Raw genomic sequence first — 27,968 nt, 5'->3', positions numbered from 1 at the left:
AACATATATTTTAAATAGCATCACATCACATAGCAGCACTTGTAAACCAACACAAACAGCTAAATAAAAAAAAAACTTTTAATGTATGGCAGAAATGACAATTATGACAGTTCAGTGCAGTTTTAGTTTTTTATGTTTAATTGGAACATAACACGGGAACATATACAATCATTAATTTATTAAATATACAATCTATTTTAATTAAAAAGATCAACAAACAAATGTATATCTGTAGTTGTTTGTACTGTAATATATTTTATATTTTTATATTTATATATGAAATATTATATAAATAATAAATAACTTTCTATTAATGTATGTAAATAAATTAGAGTTTTTTTTTTACTTTTAACAAGCAAATGCATACAAAGCTACAAATATGGTAAGCTTTTAAAAGAATATCATAGTTATAGATTGACCTCCAAGTTCTTACTGCATCTGCACTACTAGGTTTGACCTGATGTATTTTAGGTAATTTAGGTAAGATCAAATGCCAATTTTACATTCTAGAATATACTCTGACATTTTAGACCATTGCACCATTGCATTTGGTGCATTTAGACCATTGCACTTTAGACCATTTGGCAATAATTGCCAAAACGCAAGTACTGTCTTATAATGTAATTCCCAAGATTTTAATCTGGATGTGCTTTCTTTTAAGAGGAGGTGAACAAAGAAAACTTACAGGGCCACCCCCATGCAATAACCATTCAAATAATAATTTTAATTTCGTTAGTCAGAAATGTTACTACAAGCATCTGCAAAACCGTGCATAAGATCACATCAAAACATAAACCTACATAACATAAGATAACAAACCAAACATAACATAACAAACCAACAAATTGTACAAGGATGTATTAGTGCATCACCTGAGCTTTACAAATTCTAAGAGATTTACTTGCAGTTATTACGAGTTTTTTTTTTTTTACAGACAGACCGTTGGATCAATGGTTTGTCTGGCTCAAGAAAGGCAAGGCTTGTGACCTGAAGAAGACTATTCCCCCAGTCAAGCATGGAGATGGGTCCGTGATTGTGTAGGGATATTTTCTGCTGCAGAAACATATGACTGGCATAATAGAGCCACAATAATACAATGGCATTTTGAGAAATAGAACCTTGTTGATAATTGGACTTTCCAGCAAGCCAATGATTTCAAGCATTTCAAGCACACTTTCAGGTCAACCAAAACCTGGTTAGGGAATCAGTCCTGGAATATCCTGGAATGGCCTTTCTTAGTTTCCAGATTTAAATCCCATTTAAAAACACCGGTTGGGATTTAAAGAAATTCATCAAAATTCATTCAATTTTACTGATCTGGAAGCTTCCCCATGAACAAGAGAGGTGTCAAAAACTTGTTAGCACCTACCGAAATTGTTTATTAGAGATTGTCAAGACAACAGGAGTACCGCACAGAGAATGGGGGTTGAATAATAGTGAACATGGACATTTGTATCTATATATACATACAGTATATATACATACAGTATATACACACACGTGTGTGTGTGTGTGTGTAATCTTCATAGTTTGTAGCAATTACAATCTAATGCTAGTGTTGCAATGTAATTAATTCCAAATTGTATTTGTAGATCTGTAAGCCATCTGATTAATTTTAAGAAAGATTACTACTTTGGCATTTTCCTAAATTCTCATCCTTTTCACATTTTACACAGAAATATTTATATATTGTGGTGTAATCCTCATGTTACTGTTTTCCTGATTTTGTGGATTCACAAGTAATCCCATTGAATCCCTTTCAGGTGGCTTTGAAGCAACATACAGACCAGGAAATGCTCTTCAACCAAGAAAGTGCCAAGGTTTTCCTAGACATCAGAAGTTCCAGTGGTATCCATACTGACCTAACCCAAACATAACATTTTTTGGATTAAAGTTCTGGTTCAGTTACAGTATAATCACATTTAAATTTAAAATATTTAGCTGGACTGCCATATTTGTAAATCTATTAGATTTTAATAAAAAAGCCACTATTCTGGAAATGGCCTGTGCTCAGTGTGGTAGTGTGAGCTCTTCCATTATGAACAACAAGTAAAAGAAAACAGAGAAAGAGGAAGAAATACATACATTTGCAGTGACTAATAAAAAGCGTAAACTACTTTGTTTTGTTCCAAACTATGTTGCAGGGGTATTTAATCTTATCCACAAAGTGTAGGACCAACTGATTAAACAAGTGGAGTCTGAGTACAACAGCTATAGCTGTATGCAAATGTTTGCATCCTTGGTCAAATCTTTTTTTTTTTTTTTTATTATGTTTATGCATATAAACATAATTTAATTTTGTTTGCAAATACGTTTAAGCACACCAGAAGTTTAGTCTTTACATGAATGGGTTTATCTAAGGACTTTATGTTAACTCATGAAATCCTTAAAGTCATCAAATCCAATACAAAGTATAACGTTAAAAAAAGCACAGTAATTAAATTTAATTTTTGTTCTTACACTTAATCTACAGTGGCATATGGCCAAACAAATACAGACATATTGAGTTTTCTGTTCAATTTCCTGTTCTTCTGTGCACAAAGTTTGGTGTGGAAACCCTGAGCTTAACCCTACGGTAAACCTTTTAAATAAACTGGAACATCAATTTTAAGTCAGGTCTCCTATTCAACATTAGTTCAAACTTAAACAGGCACAGATTTCAAAAGACACAGTGAAAAACTTTAAGTGGTGGGCAAGAAATGGGATGTTTAACAAACTAGAAGTCATAACTTTGTTAAACATCCCATTAAGTGCTTGCCATATAGCATGTGTCAGGCTATAATGGTTCCAGAGCTTAATAAATTCTTTGACCCTTTAAAGTCTAGTTTACATCAGGTATTATTTAACTTAAATAAAAAAAAAAAAAAAACAATTAATATTACACCATTAATAAAAAAGGAGAAGGCTATGAAAATAAAAAAATTACTGCTTGTAAATTACTTGCCTTAGAACTAAATGATCAGTTATCCATAATTCTTGTGTTCATTTTGTTTTGCCAATAATAAAACAACTATCAATCATATTTGCACAACTTCTTATTGATTATAAGAAGACTGCTGAGAATGGCTGAGTCATGTTCAATAAGCAGTATAGAGTTTCCGAATTTCTGAAAGTGCACTCAACTTTCTGTACCTCCATTTTTTCCTGGGAGAAGTCAGACTCCATAGCAGGTTGCAAGTCTTTCCTTAAGAGGTAGGGGGAACTGGTCTGAAAACCGGTTCCAGTTTTCTTCTCCAACCTGATTCTTAAACCCAAATAATATCTAAGAGGAATAAAAAAAGGCAAATCAAATCATTTTTCCCATATTTATATATACATGTATAAAGTACAATAAAATTATTTTTCTGTATATCCCAGCACAGGTTCAGCCATTGTATGGGGTGCCCCTGGAGCCGAGAGATTTAAGGGCCTTGCTCAGGGGACCAACAGTTGCGAGAACCCACAACTGTCTATTCAATAGCCCAAAGCTCTACCCCCTAGACTACCACTGTCCGATATTCTGATTCTTAAACCCAAATAATAACCCTAAGAGTATGCAAAAATATTCACTTAGAAGGCAAATCAAATTAAACATTTCCAAATTAAGCTTTACATTAAATAATATTTAAAAGATATTAGTTTAGTAAATGAACATATTAATAATATAAACATGCCTCAGTCTCAGGTATTGCATTAGTATTATTAAAATAAGGACTGGCTATATATTTGCAAAATCTGTTACTGTTATAAAAGTTAAGCTCTTGGTTATGTAAACATAAGACAATTATTTTTCTTTTTAGTAAATTCACTGCTATTTATTTTACCTTATAGAACATGTCCCGCAGATCATCTTTAGGGTTCAACCAGGATACTATGGCATCACAAAAAAATATAAAATCCTAAAATGGATATAATAGATAAGTTAGAACAACAACAGCTACATTACTAAATTTTATTTAATGCTAGGTACAGTATGTTCTCCTTAAATTTTATTAATTTACACCAATTTTTTGGTGGGAATTTAACAGGCAACATTCTGATTACTAGTCCAGTATCTTAACCACTGAGCTACCACTGTCCCTTGAATAGAGCTTTAAATAAAGGAATATAAAAGTCTGAAACTGTGCCACCATATTGCAAAAGATATTAGATGTCTTAAAATGACCAAGTAACATTAAGGCTTGTTCATTAGACAATTTTGGTTTCTGAAGCATTAGGGCAGTTGGAGTCGCCGAGTTATGTGAGGTAAACTGTCAAAAACAGAGGCATCAAAAAGTTTGCTTACACCATTGACTGTGTGTCTGTAAGAGATGGGATAATAGCTGAACAGGGTTTTCTGAGAACTGCTGCAGTTACGACTTCTGCTGGCTGGCTGACTGATGATGCCTGCACAGTTAAAGGGGATAATGGGGACTTGTGCGTGACTCTCTGTGTGCGATATGGATCTCCATATAAACCTGCCTTGTGCCAGTGAAAAAAGTGGTCTGTACTGCACACGTGTGCAATCAGGTCATGGTCAAAGGTCTGCAGCAGCAGAGGTGAATTATAATGGGGTAATTGGATACAACTAGACTGGAAGGAAAGTTAAGGAAAAACACATGAACAAGAAATACTAAAAAAAAAACTAAAAAACTTAAATTTCTCCAGTTAACACTATAGACATTTTCAACAAAGCAAATGTCATGCTAAGTTAATATACAGGCAGCTCACCTGCACCACACCTTCAGGGTTAACTGTGATCATGGAGCAGATTCCCCTGAAAGCCGAGTCTTTTTCCTCATTGTCTCTTATGTTGCGTAGTGAGGTACACCTAGTGGGTTAAAAGAACAGTTTGCAGGTAAATGATGTACAATCAAGACTATAACCTCAAAACACCTTTACACCAAAGATTTCATAATGATGATTATTGCAATTTATACTGCACTATTTAATAAAAAAAATAGCTGAAATTTACCTGCACCTACCATAATCTAACTTATCAAATCTGCATTTCTTGAATTATTGTATTTATGTGTATAAATCTTTATTTTTGTTGTACTTTTTTGAAATTTGTATTTACTTACTGAGAGGGAATATTTACTCACTGAGAGGGAATATTTACTCACCTACACGTAATGTGTTAATGTGATGTGACAATAAAAGTGATTTGAAACAATGCTTTTTTTAATATAAGGTTAATACTGTTTTATTCTCTACTAGTCATTCATTACTATTTCACTATAATTTTAGGTGTCTTTAATTAATTGTAAGGAGCACTTGTAATATTTGTTAAAAATATAATATAAATACAGATCTGTAACTACCATTGGCTTTTCCTCTATCAAAAAAAAATATTATAAATTTAACCCTTGTGTTCTGTTGACACTGACTTTACGGTCTTGTTCTTCGAGGCCCCAAAGACTCCAGTGTTGTGTGGGTAAAATAAAATAACACTGAGTTCAGAATTAATTAGTCCAAAATAATTAACCCAATTTACAAGAGAGAGGCGAGATATCTATCAATATATAAGGATATTTTGAGAGCAGTTAAAGAGGCTTTGTGATCTCAGGGACGCCAAACAGAACATGAGGGTTAACTACCAAATACATTACAAGTACAAATCTGTAAATATATGTCTAAATGACTTAAACCAGGGTGGACCTACATCTATTGGGGCAATTTATTATCTCATGATGCACCCATTATATAAATGTTACTGATATTATTAATGTAAACAACAAAAGTAAAAACTAAAATTAAATTAGAATTGAATACAGGGTTAGTAAGGTGAAATGTAATGTCTGTATGAATTACACAGAACAGAAAAAAGTACAGTAGAAAAAAAATTAAAGACAGCCAAAAGACGGAGGACTAAATAATCAAATTATTTGGTGATCAGGTTTAAGGCTGTAATCACAACATGTTCAAAACGTCCAGCCCAATACTGATGTAATAATTATAAATAAACATATTCCACTCACAAGCTTTGCGTAATGTTAGGAGCTGTGAGTTTTCCTATCAGTTGCTGATCCGCCCCCTTTGTGTTCAATTTATGGCTACAGGCTTAATCAGGTGTAGAATGGCATACACAAATTAATTATATAAATATTTTACTTTTGACCCTTAACGCCTTTAAAGATCTATTAGGAGCATGAAAGAAATCCTGGGACAAGTATACAGTGTTGAAGTGGAAAATGGAATAAAAAGGGTAAAGACAGTTAGAGATGAATAAATGAAAAAAGAATAATACACACCAGGATCTTATAAACTGCTGTAGCATGGGTGCCACCTCTTGAGGACAAACGTAACCGAGACGACCAATTGTTATGGCTAAGGTGATGGAATCACAGTTATACGGCACCAAACGCCAACAGAGACATGAGTGAATGAAGGGGAGAAGAAAAAAAAAAGCAACAGACAGACAACTCAGGAACGGAACCAAACAGAATTTGTACATGAGAACTCACAATTTTACTCTTCTAAACCCCAGACTACAGGGTAAAATGTAAAACACAACATTTTAAAAGAAAAAAAAAACATTAAAAAAACACATTTAAGTGAGATGTCTTAGAAAACAATGCATCTGCTATACAGTTAACTGTACCTATGAGGTTGTAGCTGTTTTACATTATTTATTAATGCTTTTCTGTTTAATAGTTTTGTTCCAAATATATAAATATGTTTTCTAAGAGTTTCCCTCTTAAAATTACAGAAAATCCATAAATAGAACAGAGGATTTTTTTTTACACCAAGCAAACTACATGAAGAGGACTAGATTCCATCAGGATCATACAGAAGCACGAAGAAGGTACACCTACAGTTAAAGAAACACAGAACTATGCAACATTCTCATTAAAACAGGTATTTATGACCAGTTCAATGACACATGCAAAAAAAGGATGGTCATCCCATTACAGAGCATTGTTGAGTGCAGGATAAGCTAATCCACAGCATCACAACAGTGGTGGGTATGCACAGCTTTTTAAACACTTTCTGTAAATTATAAACATGTTCACTTACACTGATGAGCCATAACATTAAAACCACCTCCTTGTTTCTACACTCACTGTCCATTTTATCAGCTCCACTTGCCATATATTAGCACTTTGTTGTTCTACAATTACTGACTGTAGTCCATCTGTTTCTCTGCATACTTTTTTAGCCTGCTTTCACCATGTTCTTCAATGATCAGGACCCCCACAGGACCACCACAGAGCAGGTATTATTTAGGTGGTGGATCATTCTCAGCACTGCAGTGACAATGACACGGTGGTGGTGTGTTATTGTGTGTTGTGCTGGTATGAGTGGATCAGACACAGCAGCGCTGATGGAGTTTTTATATACCGTGTCCACTCACTGTCCACTCTATTAGACATTCCTACCTAGTTTGCTCGATCACTCATCTATTGCTGCTGTTCGAGTTGGTCATCTTCTAGACCTTCATCAGTGGTCACAGGGCGCTGTTGGCTGGATGTTTTTAGTTGGTGGACTATTTTTAGTCCAGCAGTGACAGTGTGTTGTTTTAAAACTCCATCAGCATTGCTGTGTCTTATCCGCTCATACCAGCACAACACACACTAACACACCACCACCATGTCATTGTCACTGCAGTGCTGAGAATGATCCACCACCTAAATAATACCTGCTCTGTGGTGGTCCTGACCACTGAAGAACAGCATGAAAGGGGGCTAACAAAGCATGCAGAGAAACAGATGGACTACAGTCAGTAATTGTAGAACTACAAAGTGCTCCTATATGGCAAGTGGAGCTGATAAAATGGACAGTGAGTGTAGAAAAAAGGAGGTGGTTTTAATGTTATGGTTGATTGGTGTATCTCCTACATTATTTTTAACATTTTATAATTAACTGATTAAATAATAAGGCTACTATTATATAAGGCCTTAAATTACGTTGTCTTTTTTGTTAGGTTGTTTTTTTTGTTTCTGTTTGATAAAACACTGTTGTTCAGTTTAGGTTGTTGATCATTCACTTATGATTGTATACTAAAATGTCTGACTTAATCAGAGTTAACAAGTGAACATATGTTTTGGAATCTCAGCTCTGCTGTCAGCTGGCTGGTTACACAGACACACAATTGGCTATGTGTTTGTAAGAAGCAGAACAATGGCTGAACAGGTTGTCCATATAACTGCTGCAATTATGACCTCTGCTGGCTGATCAATGGCGCCTCCACAAAAAGGGGAATGATATACAGTAGATTGATGCGTGATACAGATCTCTATATGAACCCACCTCGTGCAGGTGAAAAGATGCAGTCTGTACTGCAAACGTGTTCTCGTGTGTGACGGTTGCCACCCCCCACCGCCCCCAAATTTTCACAATACTCCAATTACCCAATCATAGTGCCTGAAAACAAACCTATGAAAAGTACAGTACATTGCAAGTTATCACAATTTAAGTGATTTTCAACTCGGTTTAATAGTTGGAGCTCGTGAGATGTGTCACAGCATTTCAGAGGTACAAAATGTTTGTAACCATCATATAAACATGTTAGATATCCATAACAACAGCATAAATGAAAATGAAAAGAAATTAATATGAAATACATGATAGGTTTTACTAAGGCAAAATAAACCAGACCTAGCCAGACAGGTTTAGTGACGTGATATGTTTGATATGTTTTTGCTTTAAAATACCAACCGCCATTTCAGATTAGTGTGAATAGGCCTTTTTTATTATAAGCCAAAATCTATTAAAACACAAGTACACTGAATTTATATTTATAAAATCTAGGGCAGATGGAATGTCATGTAAACATATGGATGTGTACAATCCATCGAATGTCATTAGTGCAAGAAGCATCCTTTTCTAACCTGTGTAAATGCATCATATGTTTAGTTAAGTAGTGTGTGTTGATGACAATTATTATTATAAAGTGCCATCAAGTTGATCCTGACATCTATATTGACAGTGTTTCTCCAGCATTATTTATGTGATGCTGGGAGTTCAAAGCACATGGTGTCATGTTTCCAAGGCTTTGAGCAATGCATAGCTATTTAGCAGTTAGAGTTGCTCTAGAATGAGAGGTAAATCTGATTGTGCTTACAGATTTTTTTTTGCTGAACACTCGCCGTGAAGTGGTTTGTGGTTGTACCTTAAGTAATGGTAAAGGTCTGATCAGGGTGTCCTCGATTATCTGTGGTTTTTAGCTGACAGCAGTTTCAGCCTTGTCCACTCCTCACCTACCCTCACTAAAAGCATTTTACTATGCTTGCAAGTGCTTTCATTCTGGATCTCTCTGTATCCAGCATTATTACATCATGTGCACATAACTATTAGTTCAGCTTTTATTTATGACTTTTAGCGACCTTTACAATGGGCATAAACGTATCATAATAACAATAAATATATGATTTAATCATGTAACTCTAGTAAAAATTATAAAAACTACTTGGCACCTAACCTTACAGGTGCAATTGACTCTAGGAAAGGGTTTAAAAAAAGCAATAAGAACAGCTATCCTGCATCAACCAGCCATCCTTGACTAAGACCCCATTTACACTCATACAAGTCATTTTTGTCTGTCTTAAGTATCAGGATTTTACTATGTTTGGAATAAGCCAAATAAAAATAGGTGTGTATGAGCATCCAGGACACATTTAAATCTGATGGCTTTAACAACAGCAGGAGGTGTCTTGGCATTGTAGCCATATATTAAATAAAGAAAGACATCCATCACTTAAAAAATCATCTAATTACCAAATCCTATCCAATAAATTACAATATAGCACTATGATCAGTGATGTCTTTTAAGCTAGTCAATGCACAAAAAATATTTGAATAAAAAAAGTAGACAGATACCATGGTCCAAAATATTTTTTGCATATTACACTAAATACAGGAATAACATTTCAATCTGGATAACTGGAGAATAATGTGACTATTAAGTGTAATTTAATATTAAGTGGGTAAAATATTATTATATTGCAATTCCAAAAAGTGTAAACGGAGTCCAAAAAACGTTAAACATCTATCGGCAGGTATGCATTCACATTGAAAAGAAAAACAGTGACTAAAAGAACAAAATCAAACTGACAAACAGGAATAAATCTACACATAATTTTGTTGATTAGGGAGTAAGTTTCTTTCCTTTTCTTCATTTTTTTTTTTTTGTTAAACAGCTTTAATTCCAATTAAAGTGAAGTGCAACTAGGGCAAAGTTAACACAATGTAAGTGTTATACATGTTAACACTACAAAAATATGTATTTAGATAAAATAAAAGAATTTAGATAGCTTAGTAGAGTTGAGAATGTATCATTTATAACACTGGTATTAGACCTCTGGACTGCATTTTCTTTTGTTTCTAAATACATTTTACAGAACTTCCTGACAAATGTTTAATGCTATGTTATCTAAAAACAGATTAAGACTTTAATAAAAACCAACACTGGGCTATTATGTAGAATAATATGGTTATATAGACCACAGAACTCAAGCTTTCTATTAGAGATGACCAAATAATCTCCTTTACCTATTTTTACAGACTAGGAGTATAGGCTTAAAGTCATCTTCACCCAGTGTGTATAAAATCAGTGTGAGAATCTTAATTAAAAGAGAAAACAAAAGCTGCTTTCTAGCTCTTTTCACTGATACCTGTATTCTCCAGAAGTGTCTTAGGGGTGCATGGTCTGTTAATATTCGCGATTAGTTGGTGTAAAACCATGGAGACATAAAGCTGCATTTCAGCACCTGCACCAACAAATGCACACAGGCGCATACACACACACACACACAGTCAGAAAGTGACAGATGAAAGAAAGGATCAGAATAGACAAAACTGTACAGTAACGAGCAGCACTGTGCAATGAATGTGTCAGAAAAGTGTATACTGTAAAAAAAAATTACACTGTTTCGAGAGTTTGTAACAATGTTTATTGCATAAATAACAGGAATCAATGTTATGAATGTAAATATTGATGTGATTTTTAATTGTACATGTATTAGTTTGTTTATGGTAGTTATGTATTGCTGCATTCAAAGCAAAGTTAAAGAATAGTATATATTCTATATCATATATTAAATGTAAAAAACATTGCCTTCTTTTATTTGCATTTTTCATACGGTCCCAACTGTATGTACATACTGCAAATATTATTAAAGAATTGTTTGATGAAGACCAGATTGATGAGGACCTTCTTTCACCTTTCATAGCCACCACAATAAGACTAAAAATTATTAAATCTTCATGGAAAAAATCTGTATTTCTGTTAAATTCCTGGTAAATTAACTTGGTGTTTTTTATGTCTAAATTCCACTGCATTGTGTCAGCAAGTGTAACAGTGTCAATACTGAGAAAAAAAAACCTGCTCACCCATCTGAATAGAAATTTCTCCAATAGCCCAGGTTGCATTGTTGCACACAGATATCAGTTCTGGGTTCAGATTTGTGCTTAAGATAGGAATGAAATCCACTAAGGAACAAACAAAAATGTATGTTACATGACAATAGAATTGAATAGAAAGTCTTCTCATTCTACAAACACACAACGAAATTAGGTACACTACTCCCACCCAGTGCACACTTAAACCAGTAAAGATCACCAAAAGACATGAATTCATAAAAATTTATAAATGAGACACAAGACATATTGCACGTTATTAAAATATTGCACTTAAAATATATCAAGTGCACTGCAATGAAATTGTAGATAATTTAAAAAACGTAAACAGGAATCATGATCTGGCTCAGATCAGTTGTCCCATTTACTACCTGAAAGTATACTATTTACGAATCAGAGGAATTTTAAATAAAATTCTGTTAAAGGATAGAAGCTATTTTTGAGTCTGCCGGAGACTGATAATAGCCAGGATGGAAGGGGTCTTTTATTATTTTCCTGGCTCTGCTGTGGCAATGACCGCTGGAGATGTCTACCGAGGTGGGCAAAAGACAGCCAATGATTTTTTTGACTGATTTTAATAACCCTCTGCAGTGATTTTCTGTCTGCTACTGAAGAGCTGGAATACCACATTGTGATGCAATACACCAGTACACTCTTAATGGTGAAGCAGTTTTTGTATCATATGCAGAATATGTAATCATTTCATATTATACATCTAGGTGTCTAAATAGTCCTACAGTACAAGGTCTTTTTAGCTAAAAGTATGAAAACACCAGTCCCAAATATTAAGTTCAGGTGTTTTAACCACAACCAATCTGTTTCTGTGAATTTGAGCTTAAACTTTCCATCATTAAACCAAGCAATAGCGAGTCACATTACTGTTTCATTTTATAATCGTAATACTCTTCTTTGTCAGTGCAGGGGTGGTACAAGACGCAAGAGAATTGCAAAGGGAACTTGGCAATTATCAAACTGAGTGAAATATAAGGGAAAAAATTTTTTTTATAATTCCCATCATCAAACAGCTCATGATCTACAAAGAAAAACAAAGACACTTTAACTACCACTTTTAGAAGTTATATGTAGTCTGAGCTCACCTATGCATGGTTTGACATGCTGGAAACAGGCTTTCGTAAGATCCCCCAACAAGGCAAAAGAACTCTGTCTTACCTCTGGCATGTTATCCTACGACAGATGAACACATGAGTATTAAATGACTACAACACAGTAGGAAAAATCTATGTTATGTTCAAACTGATTTCACCACTTTAAAAGATTCTTTGATAAATACTGAAAGTACTTAGCATTACCAAAACACAATTAAGGAAATATGTACATTGCTGTGGAGGACTTTTTTGTGGATAAGGTTTTAATTCAGATACATTGGAGGGTTTTTGAGCATGAACTGCTCATTTAAGGACTTGCCAAAGCATAACAATAGGATTCCAGTCAAGACTTGGCCACTCCAAAACCTTAATTGTACATCTAATATTTGTTTATATGTCCTTTTTTTTTTTACCTTGAACAGGCCTCTCAGAGAAATCAGTTTGGATCTTGACCACACAAGAAGCAAACCAGTCCCAGTCCATAATGCTATCACCATTATTAGGTTCACCTTTGATTATATCTTTTGCCACTGTACAGTGTATCACAAAAGTGAGTACACCCCTCACATTTCTGCAGATATTTAAGTATATCTTTTTATGGGACAACACTGACAAAATGACACTTTGACACAATGAAAAGTAGTCTGTGTGCAGCTTATATAACAGTGTAAATTTATTCTTTCCTCAAAATAACTCAATATACAGCCATTAATGTCTAAACCACCGGCAACAAAAGTGAGTACACCCCTTAGTGAAAGTTCCTGAAGTGTCAATATTTTGTGTGGCCACCATTATTTCCCAGAACTGCCTTAACTCTCCTGGGCATGGAGTTTACCAGAGCTTCACAGGTTGCCACTGGAATGCTTTTCCACTCCTCCATGACGACATCACAGAGCTGGCGGATATTCGAGACTTTGCGCTCCTCCACCTTCCGCTTGAGGATGCCCCAAAGATGTTCTATTGGGTTTAGGTCTGGAGACATGCTTGGCCAGTCCATCACCTTTACCCTCAGCCTCTTCAATAAAGCAGTGGTCGTCTTAGAGGTGTGTTTGGGGTCATTATCATGCTGGAACACTGCCCTGCGACCCAGTTTCCGGAGGGAGTGGATCATGCTCTGCTTCAGTATTTCACAGTACATATTGGAGTTCATGTGTCCCTCAATGAAATGTAACTCCCCAACACCTGCTGCACTCATGCAGCCCCAGACCATGGCATTCCCACCACCATGCTTGACTGTAGGCATGACACACTTATCTTTGTACTCCTCACCTGATTGCTGCCACACATGCTTGAGACCATCTGAACCAAACAAATTAATCTTGGTCTCATCAGACCATAGGACATGGTTCCAGTAATCCATGTCCTTTGTTGACATGTCTTCAGCAAACTGTTTGAGGGCTTTCTTGTGTAGAGACTTCAGAAGAGGCTTCCTTCTGGGGTGACAGCCATGCAGACCAATTTGATGTAGTGTGCGGCGTATGGTCTGAGCACCGACAGGCTGACCCTCCACCTTTTCAATCTCTGCAGCAATGCTGACAGCACTCCTGCGCCTATCTTTCAAAGACAGCAGTTGGATGTGACGCTGAGCACGTGCACTCAGCTTCTTTGGACGTCCAACGCGATTTCTGTTCTGAGTGGACCCTGCTCTTTTAAAACGCTGGATGATCTTGGCCACTGTGCTGCAGCTCAGTTTCAGGGTGTTGGCAATCTTCTTGTAGCCTTGGCCATCTTCATGTAGCGCAACAATTCGTCTTTTAAGATCCTCAGAGAGTTCTTTTCTTTGCCATGAGGTGCCATGTTGGAACTTTCAGTGACCAGTATGAGAGAGTATGCACACCTGAGACCTAGTAACACTAACGAGTCACATGACATTTTGGAGGGAAAATGACAAGCAGTGCTCAATTTGGACATTTAGGGGTGTAGTCTCTTAGGGGTGTACTCACTTTTGTTGCCGGTGGTTTAGACATTAATGGCTGTATATTGAGTTATTTTGAGGGAAGAATAAATTTGCACTGTTATATAAGCTGCACACAGACTACTTTTCATTGTGTCAAAGTGTCATTTTGTCAGTGTTGTCACATGAAAAGATATACTTAAATATCTGCAGAAATGTGAGGGGTGTACTCACTTTTGTGATACACTGTATATCTTTTCATGGGACAACACTGACAAAATGACACTTTGACACAATGAAAAGTAGTCTGTGTGCAGCTTATATAACAGTGTAAATTTATTCTTCCCTCAAAATAACTCAATATACAGCCATTAATGTCTAAACCACCGGCAACAAAAGTGAGTACACCCCTTAGTGAAAGTTCCTGAAGTGTCAATATTTTGTGTGGCCACCATTATTTCCCAGAACTGCCTTAACTCTCCTGGGCATGGAGTTTACCAGAGCTTCACAGGTTGCCACTGGAATGCTTTTCCACTCCTCCATGATGACATCACGGAGCTGGCGGATATTCGAGACTTTGCACTCCTCCACCTTCCGCTTGAGGATGCCCCAAAGATGTTCTATTGGGTTTAGGTCTGGAGACATGCTTGGCCAGTCCATCACCTTTACCCTCAGCCTCTTCAATAAAGCAGTGGTCGTCTTAGAGGTGTGTTTGGGGTCATTATCATGCTGGAACACTGCCCTGCGACCCAGTTTCCGGAGGGAGTGGATCATGCTCTGCTTCAGTATTTCACAGTACATATTGGAGTTCATGTGTCCCTCAATGAAATGTAACTCCCCAACACCTGCTGCACTCATGCAGCCCCAGACCATGGCATTCCCACCACCATGCTTGACTGTAGGCATGACACACTTATCTTTGTAATCCTCACCTGATTGCCGCCACACATGCTTAAGACCATCTGAACCAAACAAATTAATCTTGGTCTCATCAGACCATAGGACATGGTTCCAGTAATCCATGTCCTTTGTTGACATGTCTTCAGCAAACTGTTTGCGGGCTTTCTTGTTTAGAGACTTCAGAAGAGGCTTCCTTCTGGGGTGACAGCCATGCAGACCAATTTGATGTAGTGTGCGGCGTATGGTCTGAGCACTGACAGGCTGACCCCCCACCTTTTCAATCTCTGCAGCAATACTGACAGCACTCCTGCGCCTATCTTTCAAAGACAGCAGTTGGATGTGACGCTGAGCACGTGCACTCAGCTTCTTTGGACGACCAACGCGAGGTCTCTTCTGAGTGGACCCTGCTCTTTTAAAACGCTGGATGATCTTGGCCACTGTGCTGCAGCTTAGTTTCAGGCTGTTGGCAATCTTCTTGTAGCCTTGGCCATCTTCATTCGTCTTTTAAGATCCTCAGAGAGTTCTTTGCCATGAGGTGCCATGTTGGAACTTTCAGTGACCAGTATGAGAGAGTGTGAGAGCTGTACTACTAAATTGAACACACCTGCTCCCTATGCACACCTGAGACCTAGTAACACTAACGAGTCGCATGACATTTTGGAGGGAAAATGACAAGCAGTGCTCAATTTGGACATTTAGGGGTGTAGTCTCTTAGGGGTGTACTCACTTTTGTTGCCGGTGGTTTAGACATTAATGGCTGTATATTGAGTTATTTTGAGGGAAGAATAAATTTACACTGTTATATAAGCTGCACACAGACTACTTTTCATTGTGTCAAAGTGTCATTTTGTCAGTGTTGTCCCATGAAAAGATATACTTAAATATCTGCAGAAATGTGAGGGGTGTACTCACTTTTGTGATACACTGTAAATAAATAACTCAGTATAATTATGAAACATGCCTCCAGAAAGTTACTTCTTTGTCCATAAGTTCAGCAATAAATGTTATTAGGGTGCTGATTTTGGAGAAGGGCAGCTTAAGCCCATTACAATATAAAGCCTGTTTGACTGATACGTTTCAGCGGTTTCCAATTCATGGCAGATTTGGTTCCTGGCAGATTTGGTTCCTGGCAAATTTCCCCTTAGAATGAGATGATGTCTTGGATTATCTTTCCTGTTAGTTAAAATTGCTATAAAATACTGGTGTGACTTACAATTATACATATTTTAAAATAAAGTTGTCATAAAACAGATAAAATACTAGCCTACCTGCATGCATTGATACATGAGAGTAAGGATGTTACTGTTAGCCACCAGCTGCTCAATACTGCCACCAAGACCCTCAGCTAGTCCACTCAGCAAATCCAAAGCTACTATCATAAAATCTTTGTCAGGTGCTTCGTAGATATTAGGCTGGCACTGATGCAGCTGTAAGAGGATGACATTAAGAAGGAGACAATTATCTTTGGAAGAACACTGGATCAAGCTAAAGCCTAAATACCAACAGTATATCTATCTGTTCAATCACTATGTCTGTCAGAACAGTGTCTTGCTAAGGCTTATTATTAGCAACAGCCAGCTTAATTCTGATGTCACCATCCAATATAAAATACATTCCTTAATTGGCTGCATAGCCAATCATAATACCCTCACATGCTGGCAATTTACCTGCTGATTGTAAAATGTTTCAAAACAGTGTAATCTGAAAATATTTCTTAAACTTTTTACTGTACTCTTATTTTGTTTGTGTCCCAACATTTTTGTGTATATTGCAGGCATACAATTTTAAACTAGAGAATTAACAAATTGGAGATTTATTTTTTATTTTTTATTTTTTTAAATGTTCCAACTTGTTTCAAAATGGAGTTTATAGGTTTAATGTTCAGTTAAGCTGCTACATTTAGTGAAGGACAAGAGTATAAACAATGTTAAGACTACATAAGTGTTAACAATAGAAAGCAAGCTAAAATGTTTTTGAACCAACTTGGTTAAAGTTGGAATAAATGTAACTAATATAACTAAATTGTGAAAAGACACAATGACAAAATATTTTAAAACGTTGCATTAATGCAGATGATTTGTCATATAAGTCATTAATGACGAGATGACAAAGAACTTTCTTTTTTATGCAAAAAGGTACGTCTACATTTGTGGCATTACACAATTACAATTATGACTAGTAAATACAATTGAGTTAATGGCCTTACTCAGGAGCCCAACAGTGACAACTTGAACTGGCAACCTTGCAATCGATTTTGCATAAATCAAAGAATTCATGTCTGAATACTTTTGCATTATGGATTAAAAAAAAACAATTCGGTGGCATCATCCATCTCTACTCACCACGACTTGCTCAAGTGTTTTTTGTACCAGATTCACACAGCGCTGGTAAACTGGTTCACAGTAGGGCAGGAAACCACTTTGAAGGGCAGTGGCCACAGATGATAAACACTGCAAACATAATCATCTAACAATGAAATACCTAATTAATCCAAATGTTACATGTGGATGTAAACTTTAATTCATATTGTTGTTATAATGTAATAATTTTCCAACCTCCAACAAAGGGAAAAGGTCTTTATCTTCATCTTTTAACTGGTTCCACTTCTGAATCAGTGGTGGCATTAACATGTGAATATACTCCTGGAGACAAAAGCATATTTATGGCTATTTACTATATGTTATACTGTACATTTACTATTTTACATCTTAAACAAAAGTGTAACTTGGATTTGTTACTTTAAAAACCTCAACAAAATGTACAAACATCCAAGTTGCTTTAAAAAAACCCAAAAAAAAACAAAAAAACAAAGTAAACAGCCTTTCCACATTGCAATAGAATTATAGTAAGCACTCACCTGGACTCATGAATTACTCATTTAAAAACGTGATCTGACTTTTATATTCATCATAATAATAAAACATTCTGCTTAAAAAGTACTAATTGTATTTTGTATGTATATTATTTAATTTATTTATATTCTAAATGCTGAACTAGTTGTGCTCATAATGGTTATGTTCATCGTACTGTTCTACATTAGTCATGTTAGCTGTGTTAGGGCATTTCTGGATCAATGCATGAAGATTTTTCAATATGAACCTGATGTCAGTTATACAGTTATACAGTCAATGACAGTCAGTTAATAGTCACAAGAACTTGCCAAAAGAGAAAGTGCTGTAAAGTTAGAGGAATCCTGCATGACTGACAGAATGGTGCCTGTAGGATATACCCAGAGAAAATGAGGAATAGGAAATGTATTGTTTAATGTTACAGAAAGCCCTTTAAAGTATCAGAAAAAAAAGCTAAAAGCCATGTTGATACTTGACCATGCTCAAATTATGATAACTAAAAACATGCAAGTCTGGAATGCCATATACTAAAAGTTGTTTACTATCACAATACCAAATTTTGAGCTTCTAATTCTGATCTGGAGTTACTGAAGCTGGTCTCCAAACCTGTATATATTAGCAAAAAATGTGTAACATAAATTGTTAGTATTTTATGGTGCCATTATATAATACATTTGTGTTTTTACACCTCTAAAAGCCTTCCAGACCTACTGCAATACACATAAAACCCATTCAAATATAAAATTTGGGTTTTCAGTGCTTATTTAGTCAAAGCACAATGGCCAGTATAAAAACAAAAACAAAAGTTGGTAACTGTTAGGTCAGGTGATAAAAAAAAAAACTAAATTACAAACCTTTGGCAGTTATCACATAAAGGAGAGTGGTGTTCAATGTAAATCAAAATCCATTTCTGGATCTACCCTTCTTTTATGGGTTTGCTTGGTATCCATAATTATGTGTATACACAGAATACACATAATTATGTGTATTATGTGTATCACCCCAACTCCCCACCCCCCTCCAAAGTCACACAAAGGATAAGCAAATGGTTTGGTAACCCTTCTCTGAACATGTTTACATTGCCTGATAACTTATCAGCCAACACATTGTGAGAAAAAAGGAAATATGGCTGATCTTAAAGCCAAACAGTATAACAAAGCAAATCTTGACCAGGCGCAGGCCTTCAAACATTTCAACCATATTAAACAATAAATGTGACATAATGACTGGTTCACAATCAAGTGCATACTTAAGACCTTTGAACTTTGGACTACAGATAACGAATTAATTAATTTGTCCAATAATTAAATAAAAAGTTTGCATCTATGATTTGGATTAAGATCACATTTTACAAAGTACTATAATGCTTGTATGGTTGTGTTTGTTTGGCTTACTGGTTTGTTGAGATGGAGGCCAACAGAATCTGCCAGGGTGCCAACTGCATCATAAAGGATGAGCAGGTTCTTGTGCTGGTATTTACTAAAGGCACAGACTAATGTGTCCAGAATGTATGCCAGATAAGGCACTAACTCAGTACATGCCTCCTCCTCCAGAGTGGCAAAAGCACTGAAGAAAGGACAAAAGAAAGGATGAAGAAAGTTAAAAGCCAAAGTTTACCGCATCAAATACATTATTTTAAACATGATTAGTATTTTGGATTTATTTTTCATGAAAACATGCATGATACATGAAATTGTATTACTTCCCAAAAACAAACAAGGGCTGACCTGCATGCTGCCTCCTGCACACGCTTGTTGCTGTCCAGTATGCATTTGAGCAACTCAGTCATGAGTGGTTTGAGGTAGGCGTCGGCAGGTTGGCTTACTACCCAGTGTGCATAGCGGCTCAGTGTCCAACAAGTGATGGATCGAACTAAAGCCTTCTTATCAGACAGACTCAGCACCAGGTGAGGTACCAACTCGGGCAAATATAGAATCATACCCTGCATACAGCCTAGATGAATAAAAATATATAAACTTTAAATAGCTAAACATGTTCAATCAAAAATACAGATTTTTAGCAAAACCTTTACGTTTTGTATATGTGCTACTTACCCTCAGCTATGGCTCCTAGGACAAGTATTCCAGATTCCTTGATAACCCAGTCTGGGTGAAACAGCAATTCTTTTAGCAAAGGGAGAATGTGCAACAACAAATCTTCATGGAAAACATTGGCAAGAATGTCTAACGCTGCTGCAGAGCATTTGCCTGTAAATAAAGATAAACATAAAAAAAGCGGCATTATAAAACGGATAGTTCCGGTCCTAAAATCTGATTGGCTGAGCCGCGTTCGAAGCCGTTGTAAAATTAAGCAATAGAACATGAGAGGGAGTGTGTTATCGCGAATAACATCACGGCTGTGACTCGGTCGCAGGCACGAGCCGAAGGCGAGTGCCGTAGATCATCACAGCCGTGATGTTATTCACGATAACACACGACCTCGAGTGTTCTATTGCTTTTATACAACAGTTTTTACAAAATAAAGAAAGAAAATAAATCAAAAAAGCCCTGAATTTCATAATAAATATGCTTTAATATTGACAAAACCTTCCGCCAAAAAGTAGTTCCACAACGGATATAAAGTTTAACACTACAAAGCAGACATCCCAAGTTGAAAAAACTCATTTCAGGGAGGTAAGAACAACAAGAAGAAAAAGTCAAGAACCTCCGAAGGGGAAAAAAAGAAACAAAAAACATCTTGCACACACCAAAGGATATTGGTGAGAACAGAACTCTTAGGAGCTGCTAACTGGGCTATTAAGCTAACTGTTTGCGTTACAAACACATTAATGTTCCCTACATAGTGCACTAGATTGTGTATCGGATAACGCATTCATGTTCACTACATAGTGCACTAGACAATATATTAGACAATTGATTTATGTTCCCTACACAGTGCACTAGATTGTATATCAGATAATGGATTTAAAACGCGATCAGGAAAAAAAAGGCTGTGTCGCCTGCGTGCGCGTTTGTGTGCATGAAGCTTGTCGTTACTGGCAATGCGTCAGCGGAGTAATACCATAGTGGTGTGAAAAGACCGTGCTGTTATCACGAATATCAGCACGTTTAGAACGCTTCTCAACCAATCAGATTGTAAGGTCGGAACTACCTGTTGTATAATCCCCGATAAACGCACACCTAGGACCACCTCACATCATTCCATATTAATACGCCACTGAAAAGAAAAAGTTAATGTTATTTTCGCCCTCATGTTGCCTAGCAACACTGTTAATCGAACTACCTGGCGTCGCGGAAGAATGCTTTATTGTAAGTTTATACACAATAAATACATTTATGAATTAAACATTGTTGTATTTATTGTATTTTATGTTGACCGCCGTTTTATAAAAGCAATAAGCCACTCGAGACCGTGCGTTACTGCTATGATTTTAGCACGGGGAAAGAAGTTTTAGAAACGTTTCAAAAACGTCATCCCCGTGCTAAAATCAAAGTAACGCACGGCCTCTCGTGGCTTATTGCTTTATTATTGTAGGGACCCCTGTTTCTTGTAAATTACTCTTACGCAAATTCCAGTCTGAGATGTCATCATCATCTTCCAGATCATCATCTTCCTCTTCAGTGATGTTGCCACTCTCATGTTGCTGACCAATTGTGCGTGAACGATGGAATCTAGGACGAATGTCTTGCTCATGGTCTGGAATAGCTTCATCCTCCTCCATGTCCGCCTGGAAATTTACACAATTATCCTCTTAAAAATGCTACATGAGTTAAAGCAAATAAAACTGTTTTGTGTAAGCATAATTATATGGCAAACCTTAAGCAGAATTATGTCAATGTCAGAGTATTTCATTCCACTGATTAGTACTGGTACCAACCTATGATACAATAATAAAAACATTAATTTGTTGTTTATATATAAATAACAAACCAAAATGCCCATAGCAAACCAATGCAGACACACAGGGACAACGAATTCACCTAAGGTTTATTATGTACAAAAAAACAGTATTATTCAATAGTCAACAATTAAACAAAAAACTCAAAGTAACCCATTACAATACAAAACAAAAGCAAGTTCCAATCTCAGCTCTGCTAACGGCTAGCTAAGCACGTCTACGGACAATAACTGGCCTGTGTGATAGTATGATTTGTCATAACTGCAATTGAAGCCTCTGTTGGCTGAATAATGTCGCCTGCTATTGAGATAAAAAAAAAAAACTTAATGCTTTGTTGAAGAAAAATAATGGGTGTAAAAAAAAAGTATTAAAAAAAATAAATAAAGTTGGTTAGCTAGCGATATTAAGTAGAGAAGCAGCTGGTATATCAAAACTTTCCGACAACATTAATTAACAAGGTCAGTAAAATCCTACCATTATATTGTAGCATGGTGCATATTAATACTATATAAAACATTTTTGACCCACTGGTCGAGAATATTAAGACCTGTTTAAAATAAAAAACATTCTCAACAGTGATTCAGAAATTAGCGATTAACAATCATCTACAACAGGGGTCTTCAATCTTTAAGTTCCACTGCCCCCATGTTTGTCTTTTCTGACAAGAAAAATACCAAAATAATAGCTCTACCAACAGCAGGTCACGCTTTGATCTGACTGCCTCAGAAATACTTTTAGCCTTTTACCTACTCACTTCCTCAAATAGGCCATTAAGGTCACTATCTGCAGAAATATTGTCAGTCACTGCAGCAGGGACTTTCCACAAATACATAGATGGATGGATGGATGGATAGATGGATATGGATAGATAGACACATAGATAGATAGACAGACAGACAGACAGACAGACATATAGATAGATAACTTTATTAATCCCAAAGAGAAAAAGTCTACTTTAAGTGCTACTTTTAATACAGTTTATTATAAAAGTCTACTTGATGCCTTTAAAATTGTGTGGGTCTTGCTGGCCTTTTCATACAAGCGGTTGTGACTATGTAAATACCTTTGGGGTCCCTCAATAATCAATCTTGGGGCCTAGGCTATTTAGCCTGTACAGGCTTTCACGTTCTGCTGTAATTAAGAAATATAACATTTGTTATCACCAGTATGCAGATGATAATCAGCTTTATATTTCCCATGCACCAAAGGCTAGAAGTCAGCCTTTTTATGCATGAGTGTATATGAGTTTTTGCTTATCTAAACCTGAATTTAAAGGCCAAACAATGTGTCAAGAATCTTGAAGTAGTTTTTGATAATGAGCTCAGTTGTAAATATCACAAAAGCGATGTCTGTAAAACTGTGTGATTTCTATCTTCGAAAAATCTCAAAGGTTCGGGACAACCCATGCTGATAGCAAGAACATTGTGCATGCCTTTGTGTGATCTACACTTGACTATTGCTAATTGGCTAATGCCCTGTTGTCTGTCTAACCCAAGAGTTCTATTAGATACTTGCAACAAGCTCAGAATGCTGCTGCTCAGCTAGAGTCTTGACTGGATAAAACAGGATTCTAGGATTCAGAAAACCCCAGCAAAATTAAAAAGAAAGCACAACATCTGTACTTGCTATAGTGAAAAGCATTCACTGGAGAGCACTCACTAAAGAACAGTGAACATTTATATAATAAACAACTAATGACCTGTTTATCTGAGACTACTGAAACCTCTGTCATAAATATATGTAATGACGGCTGTGTAAATAGTGAATATTAGTAATACTAGATCTTAGTGGTACTTTTGGCACTTCGATACAGGCTGAAAACTTGGGTACAACTATCTGTCCTGAAATGTCATGGTTGGCAGTTATGAATCTGATCCCATGTGGTGTTCCACAGGGTTCAACAGTTGGGCCACATACATTTAATCTGTGTTTGCTCTTAATAGGTCAAATTCTACAAAGCCAGTGTTCTTACCACAGTTCTGCAGATAATACACAAATTCAAGAAGAAGAAGAAGAATGGAGAATGCTTTTATTTGTCATATATACATAAAATTCAATTCTTTTTAAATTCTTTTTCCACATACCCCAGCTTCCAAACAAGAAATCTGAGCAAAAATGTGTTTGCTCAAAACAATTTGCTCAAAACAAACAAACAAACCAACCAACAAACAAACCAACCAACCATCTACTAAGATATCAAACTCACTTAGCTTGCTCTGAATGTTGCTGCTATAATTTGACCAAAACAAAGATAACAGAGCACAACCGAGAACACTCCACTTTACACTGGCCTAATAGATTTTGTACACAGGTACAAGATAGACTTAAAAGTGATACAGTTGCAGAACAGTAGTTCAGAAATACAGTCATCAGAAGGATTAGCAAGAACCAGATGGAGTAGAGATGCACTTGAGAAGTTCTAACTAAGTTTCATAAACTGCTTTTTTTATTTGCCATTCAGTGACACAACCCCCGGATTTAAGTCCTGTCAGTTCTGTGTCTTTAATTCTGGTTATTTCTCAAATGCAGGCAAACACTTTAGAATTGCTGTAAAATATATTTAAAAAGTTAACATTTAACACATTTAACAGCTAAAAATGGATGATCTGGATTACTGGCTTTCATAAAGGTGCAGAGGAAAACAACCCAGTGATTTTGTCTGTGAGCTGGTACCAAAGTACCCAGGCAAAGACAATGACAAAAACTTGTTGTTTTTAAATATTTTTTTCTGCACCTTTAATAGCAATGGGTATGACTCAAAAAACTAACGTTAATAATGAGAGTGATGGTACTATACTTCTGGCTGTATATTGTATGATCAGCAATTCAGCATATGCAATTTAAACAGCAATTGTCAGGAAATAGTTTATTATAATTTGCATAAAGTTAAGAAAAGCTCTTTGCCTGCCTCATACCCATATTCATCTGCATTCATCGTACATGGCAAAAACAAAATGTGAAGTCAATTAAATTTCTACTACTACTAATGTTAAAAACATAAGGTTAGTATGCATATTTGTGTTTCTACTTACTTGGAAAGGTGTCCACAAAGTGCATCCTTACAGATGGGCTGTTCTGCAAGTGAAAGCCAGAACTCACAAGCTTCCAGAGCGACAGTCTCATCCTGGTCTTGTGTTCTTTGCAACATGTACTATGAGACAAAAATGTAAAGAAAACCTTCATGATGTCTTTATTGTTTTAGCTGTGCTGATCCACATTTAACACCAGATGACATATACTTTTATCTGGCATGCTCAACAACAGACTCATGAACAAAAAGAGAGAATTCAGCTGGTCAGTGTAATGAACAAGATAAAATCCACAATGGTACCAAAAGTGCCTGTGTCCACATTAAAAATTCACAAATTTCCATTCTACATGCAAAAACTATAAGAGATGCAAACCATGCAAATCTTTGAACTTAACAGTATCTCACTGGGAAAAACAATGAACTCTGTTTACACTACATTTACGGTATTTAGCAGACGCTTTTTTATTCAAACGACTTACAGTACTGTGACAGTATACAATCTAAGCAATTGAGGGTTAAGGACCTTGCTCAAGGGCCCAACAGTGGCAGTCTGGCAGTGGGGGGGATTGAACCGGCAACCTTCTAATTACTGGACCAGTACCTTAACCACTAGGCAACAACTGCCCACTATAACAAAAAAGCACTATAATAAAAAAGCAAGAAAGATGAACAATATACATATTAATTAGAGAGATAACCTTATGAGTTGAACTCACCTCAATAATGTTGTGTATTTGAGGTAGAAGACGATCCATGCGGACCTCCAGCAACATGACCAAAGCTCTGCACACATTCTTTTTTACCTCCGGATCTCCATCCCCCGCCAATGCAAACAAGTTCTACAGCAGGGGTAAAAAAAAGTTATTATATTCACGATTGCAACACCCTTAAAAGAATCCCAATATCAAATATAGTTATCATTATTACGTGTCCAAGCACCAAAGGAATGCCATTGATTTTGTTAGGATTCTTCCTCTCCTTATTATTGTTATTCTCAGATAAAACAAAATGCACAGACCAAACCGTTTAGTACGAACATGAGACTTCAAGCTTTCGAGTTCAGCCTGACTGGCCTGATGGTAGTGCTATAGCGTAGTGATAAACTTCCAGGTCCATATCTCCTACCCCGTATGACACAGAGACAAAATTGTCTCATGTCAATATGGCTAAATAATGATGTGATTTTAAACAGGTGACTATTGTAATCATGATTTGGAACAAAAGCAGTATCTTTGAGCAAAGATGGGCAGAGGATCTCTAATTTGTCAACAAATGCATTAGATTAGATTCAATTATTGAAATATTTAAAAACAACTGCATCAAGAACTGGAATTCATCAATAGCTAATGTTACCACTTGGGCAAGGGATTACTTTGGCAGACCTTTGTCAAGCACTACAATACAGAGTTAATTTCACAAATACAACCTAAAACTTTACTGTGCAAAAAAAGACACTTCTAGAAATAATTAACCTAAGACGAGTTCTCTGGGCTCTGAGGTATGGGATCTGAGGTATGGCCTCTGAGGGATGGACCATTACACTGCAGTCAGACAAATCAGTATTTCAGATCTTTTTTGGAAGCTATTGGAAACAATAACTTTTCATCATGGTATTAGTAGCATATTTTTACAACATTCCCTTCTGGAATGGACTTACCTCAGTAAAGGAATCTATGTGCAACATCAAGGCCTGTGTTCTGCTGATGATAAACTGATTAACACAAGCAATGGCACGAGATCTAAAATAAACACAAACAACAAAGGTATTACTCTTTTTTTTAAACATTTTTTGCAAACTTTTTTTTATTTATGCATTTTTTCAACTTTTTTTCCCTTTTAGCGCGTCCAATTGCCCGATTGCGTCATGCTTCCTCTCCACCAATGCCGATCCCTGCTCTGATTGAGGAGAACAAAGCTAACCTACGCTCCGACACGTGGGCAGCATGCCGTATGCATCCTATCACCTACACTTCGACAAGTGCAGTGCAGCTCAGCAATGTGTACGGAGAGACACACCCTGAGAGCACTCTTTTCTCATCTTTGTGCAGGCACCATCAATCAGCCAGCAGAGGTCGTAATTGCATTTGTTATGAGATAGAGACCCTATCCGGCTTAATCCCACCCATATCTAAACAACCAATCATTGTTCATGTGGCCGCTCAGCCTAGCCGGCAGGCAGAGCTGGCATTCGATACAATGTATTCGAGATCAAACTCATGCTTTAACATATTAAGGCAGTACTATTTAGTATCTTAGTACCATTTTGCCACTAAAATCCATCACAAAGATCATGATACAAGAAAGCATAAAGTAATAGTACATTTCAATTCTAAGTACGTTCATAATTGCTGCACCTTCATGTTTCCTACCTAATCTTTGGGCTGCAGTGTTTGAAAAACTGCAGAAATTTTGGGATCATTACATTAAGTGGTCGATGTAGCATGTCACTGTCCAGTACCTCAGCTGAATCCTCACATATCTTCTGCAAAGCTCCAAATGCTCCCTAAATGTAAACAGTAAAGACAGACAGACAGACAAATACAAACACAGAGAGAAAGGATAAGTACTAAAATGGCTAAATGCTGTCACTGTAAAATTCTGCATTTATGCCAGAATTGTTTAAAGTTTTTAATTATTTAGTTCACTACTTCACTAGTTTATGCAGCACATTTTTGTGGTGAGGCATTTTACCTGTGAACAGGACAATACACACGGAGTAAGCACAAATACCAAATTGCAATTCTCTACCAGATGATGGAAACAATAAAGCTGTGCCTTGATTCAATTTTACAGTCGATTGTACACAATTATAACACAAATTCAGCATTTTGTTTTTAAATGCAAATTCTAATGTATTGGGGGATTTTATTCAGTAAAGACGTCAAGCAACGTGAAAATAATACAACAGTGATTCCGTAGTATTAGTATTAGTATTAGTAGTATGATTGCATTTTTAAAGGCACTAATTCCTCTTCATATATATTCCCACCTTGTACCCAATGTTTCCACG

General features: G+C 36.3%; 1 protein-coding gene across 2 annotated transcripts in view; it reads right to left on the bottom strand.

Moving 5' to 3' along the window:
- Window positions 1–249: 249 nt before the first annotated feature.
- The window catches only part of tnpo1 (transportin 1), a 40,106-nt gene continuing 12,387 nt past the window's right edge, over window positions 250–27,968 (bottom strand). The window contains exons 5-24 of one of the 2 annotated variants that reach the window (XM_062988579.1): window positions 27,328–27,461; window positions 26,616–26,697; window positions 25,675–25,797; window positions 24,960–25,078; window positions 21,846–21,906; window positions 21,594–21,756; window positions 20,123–20,275; window positions 19,796–20,021; window positions 19,463–19,634; window positions 17,775–17,861; window positions 17,562–17,669; window positions 16,488–16,646; window positions 12,417–12,504; window positions 11,293–11,391; window positions 10,575–10,670; window positions 6,213–6,288; window positions 4,690–4,789; window positions 3,804–3,878; window positions 3,133–3,262; window positions 250–1,862 (exon numbers count right to left, since the gene is read on the bottom strand). In XM_062988579.1, the coding sequence (XP_062844649.1) occupies window positions 3,155–3,262; window positions 3,804–3,878; window positions 4,690–4,789; window positions 6,213–6,288; window positions 10,575–10,670; window positions 11,293–11,391; window positions 12,417–12,504; window positions 16,488–16,646; window positions 17,562–17,669; window positions 17,775–17,861; window positions 19,463–19,634; window positions 19,796–20,021; window positions 20,123–20,275; window positions 21,594–21,756; window positions 21,846–21,906; window positions 24,960–25,078; window positions 25,675–25,797; window positions 26,616–26,697; window positions 27,328–27,461 (2,229 nt within the window). In that variant the 3' untranslated portion in view covers window positions 250–1,862; window positions 3,133–3,154. Of the gene's footprint in view, window positions 1,863–3,132; window positions 3,263–3,803; window positions 3,879–4,689; window positions 4,790–6,212; window positions 6,289–10,574; window positions 10,671–11,292; window positions 11,392–12,416; window positions 12,505–16,487; window positions 16,647–17,561; window positions 17,670–17,774; window positions 17,862–19,462; window positions 19,635–19,795; window positions 20,022–20,122; window positions 20,276–21,593; window positions 21,757–21,845; window positions 21,907–24,959; window positions 25,079–25,674; window positions 26,080–26,615; window positions 26,698–27,327; window positions 27,462–27,968 lie in introns of those variants that run through there. The other variant, XM_062988578.1, reaches the window with a different exon arrangement.

The sequence above is a fragment of the Trichomycterus rosablanca genome, chromosome 26, assembly GCF_030014385.1.
Source record: "Trichomycterus rosablanca isolate fTriRos1 chromosome 26, fTriRos1.hap1, whole genome shotgun sequence".
NCBI classification, from domain to species: Eukaryota; Metazoa; Chordata; class Actinopteri; order Siluriformes; family Trichomycteridae; genus Trichomycterus; species Trichomycterus rosablanca.
The sequence above is the reverse complement of the archived record's forward strand: the minus strand, read 5'-3'. Positions and strand labels throughout refer to the sequence as shown.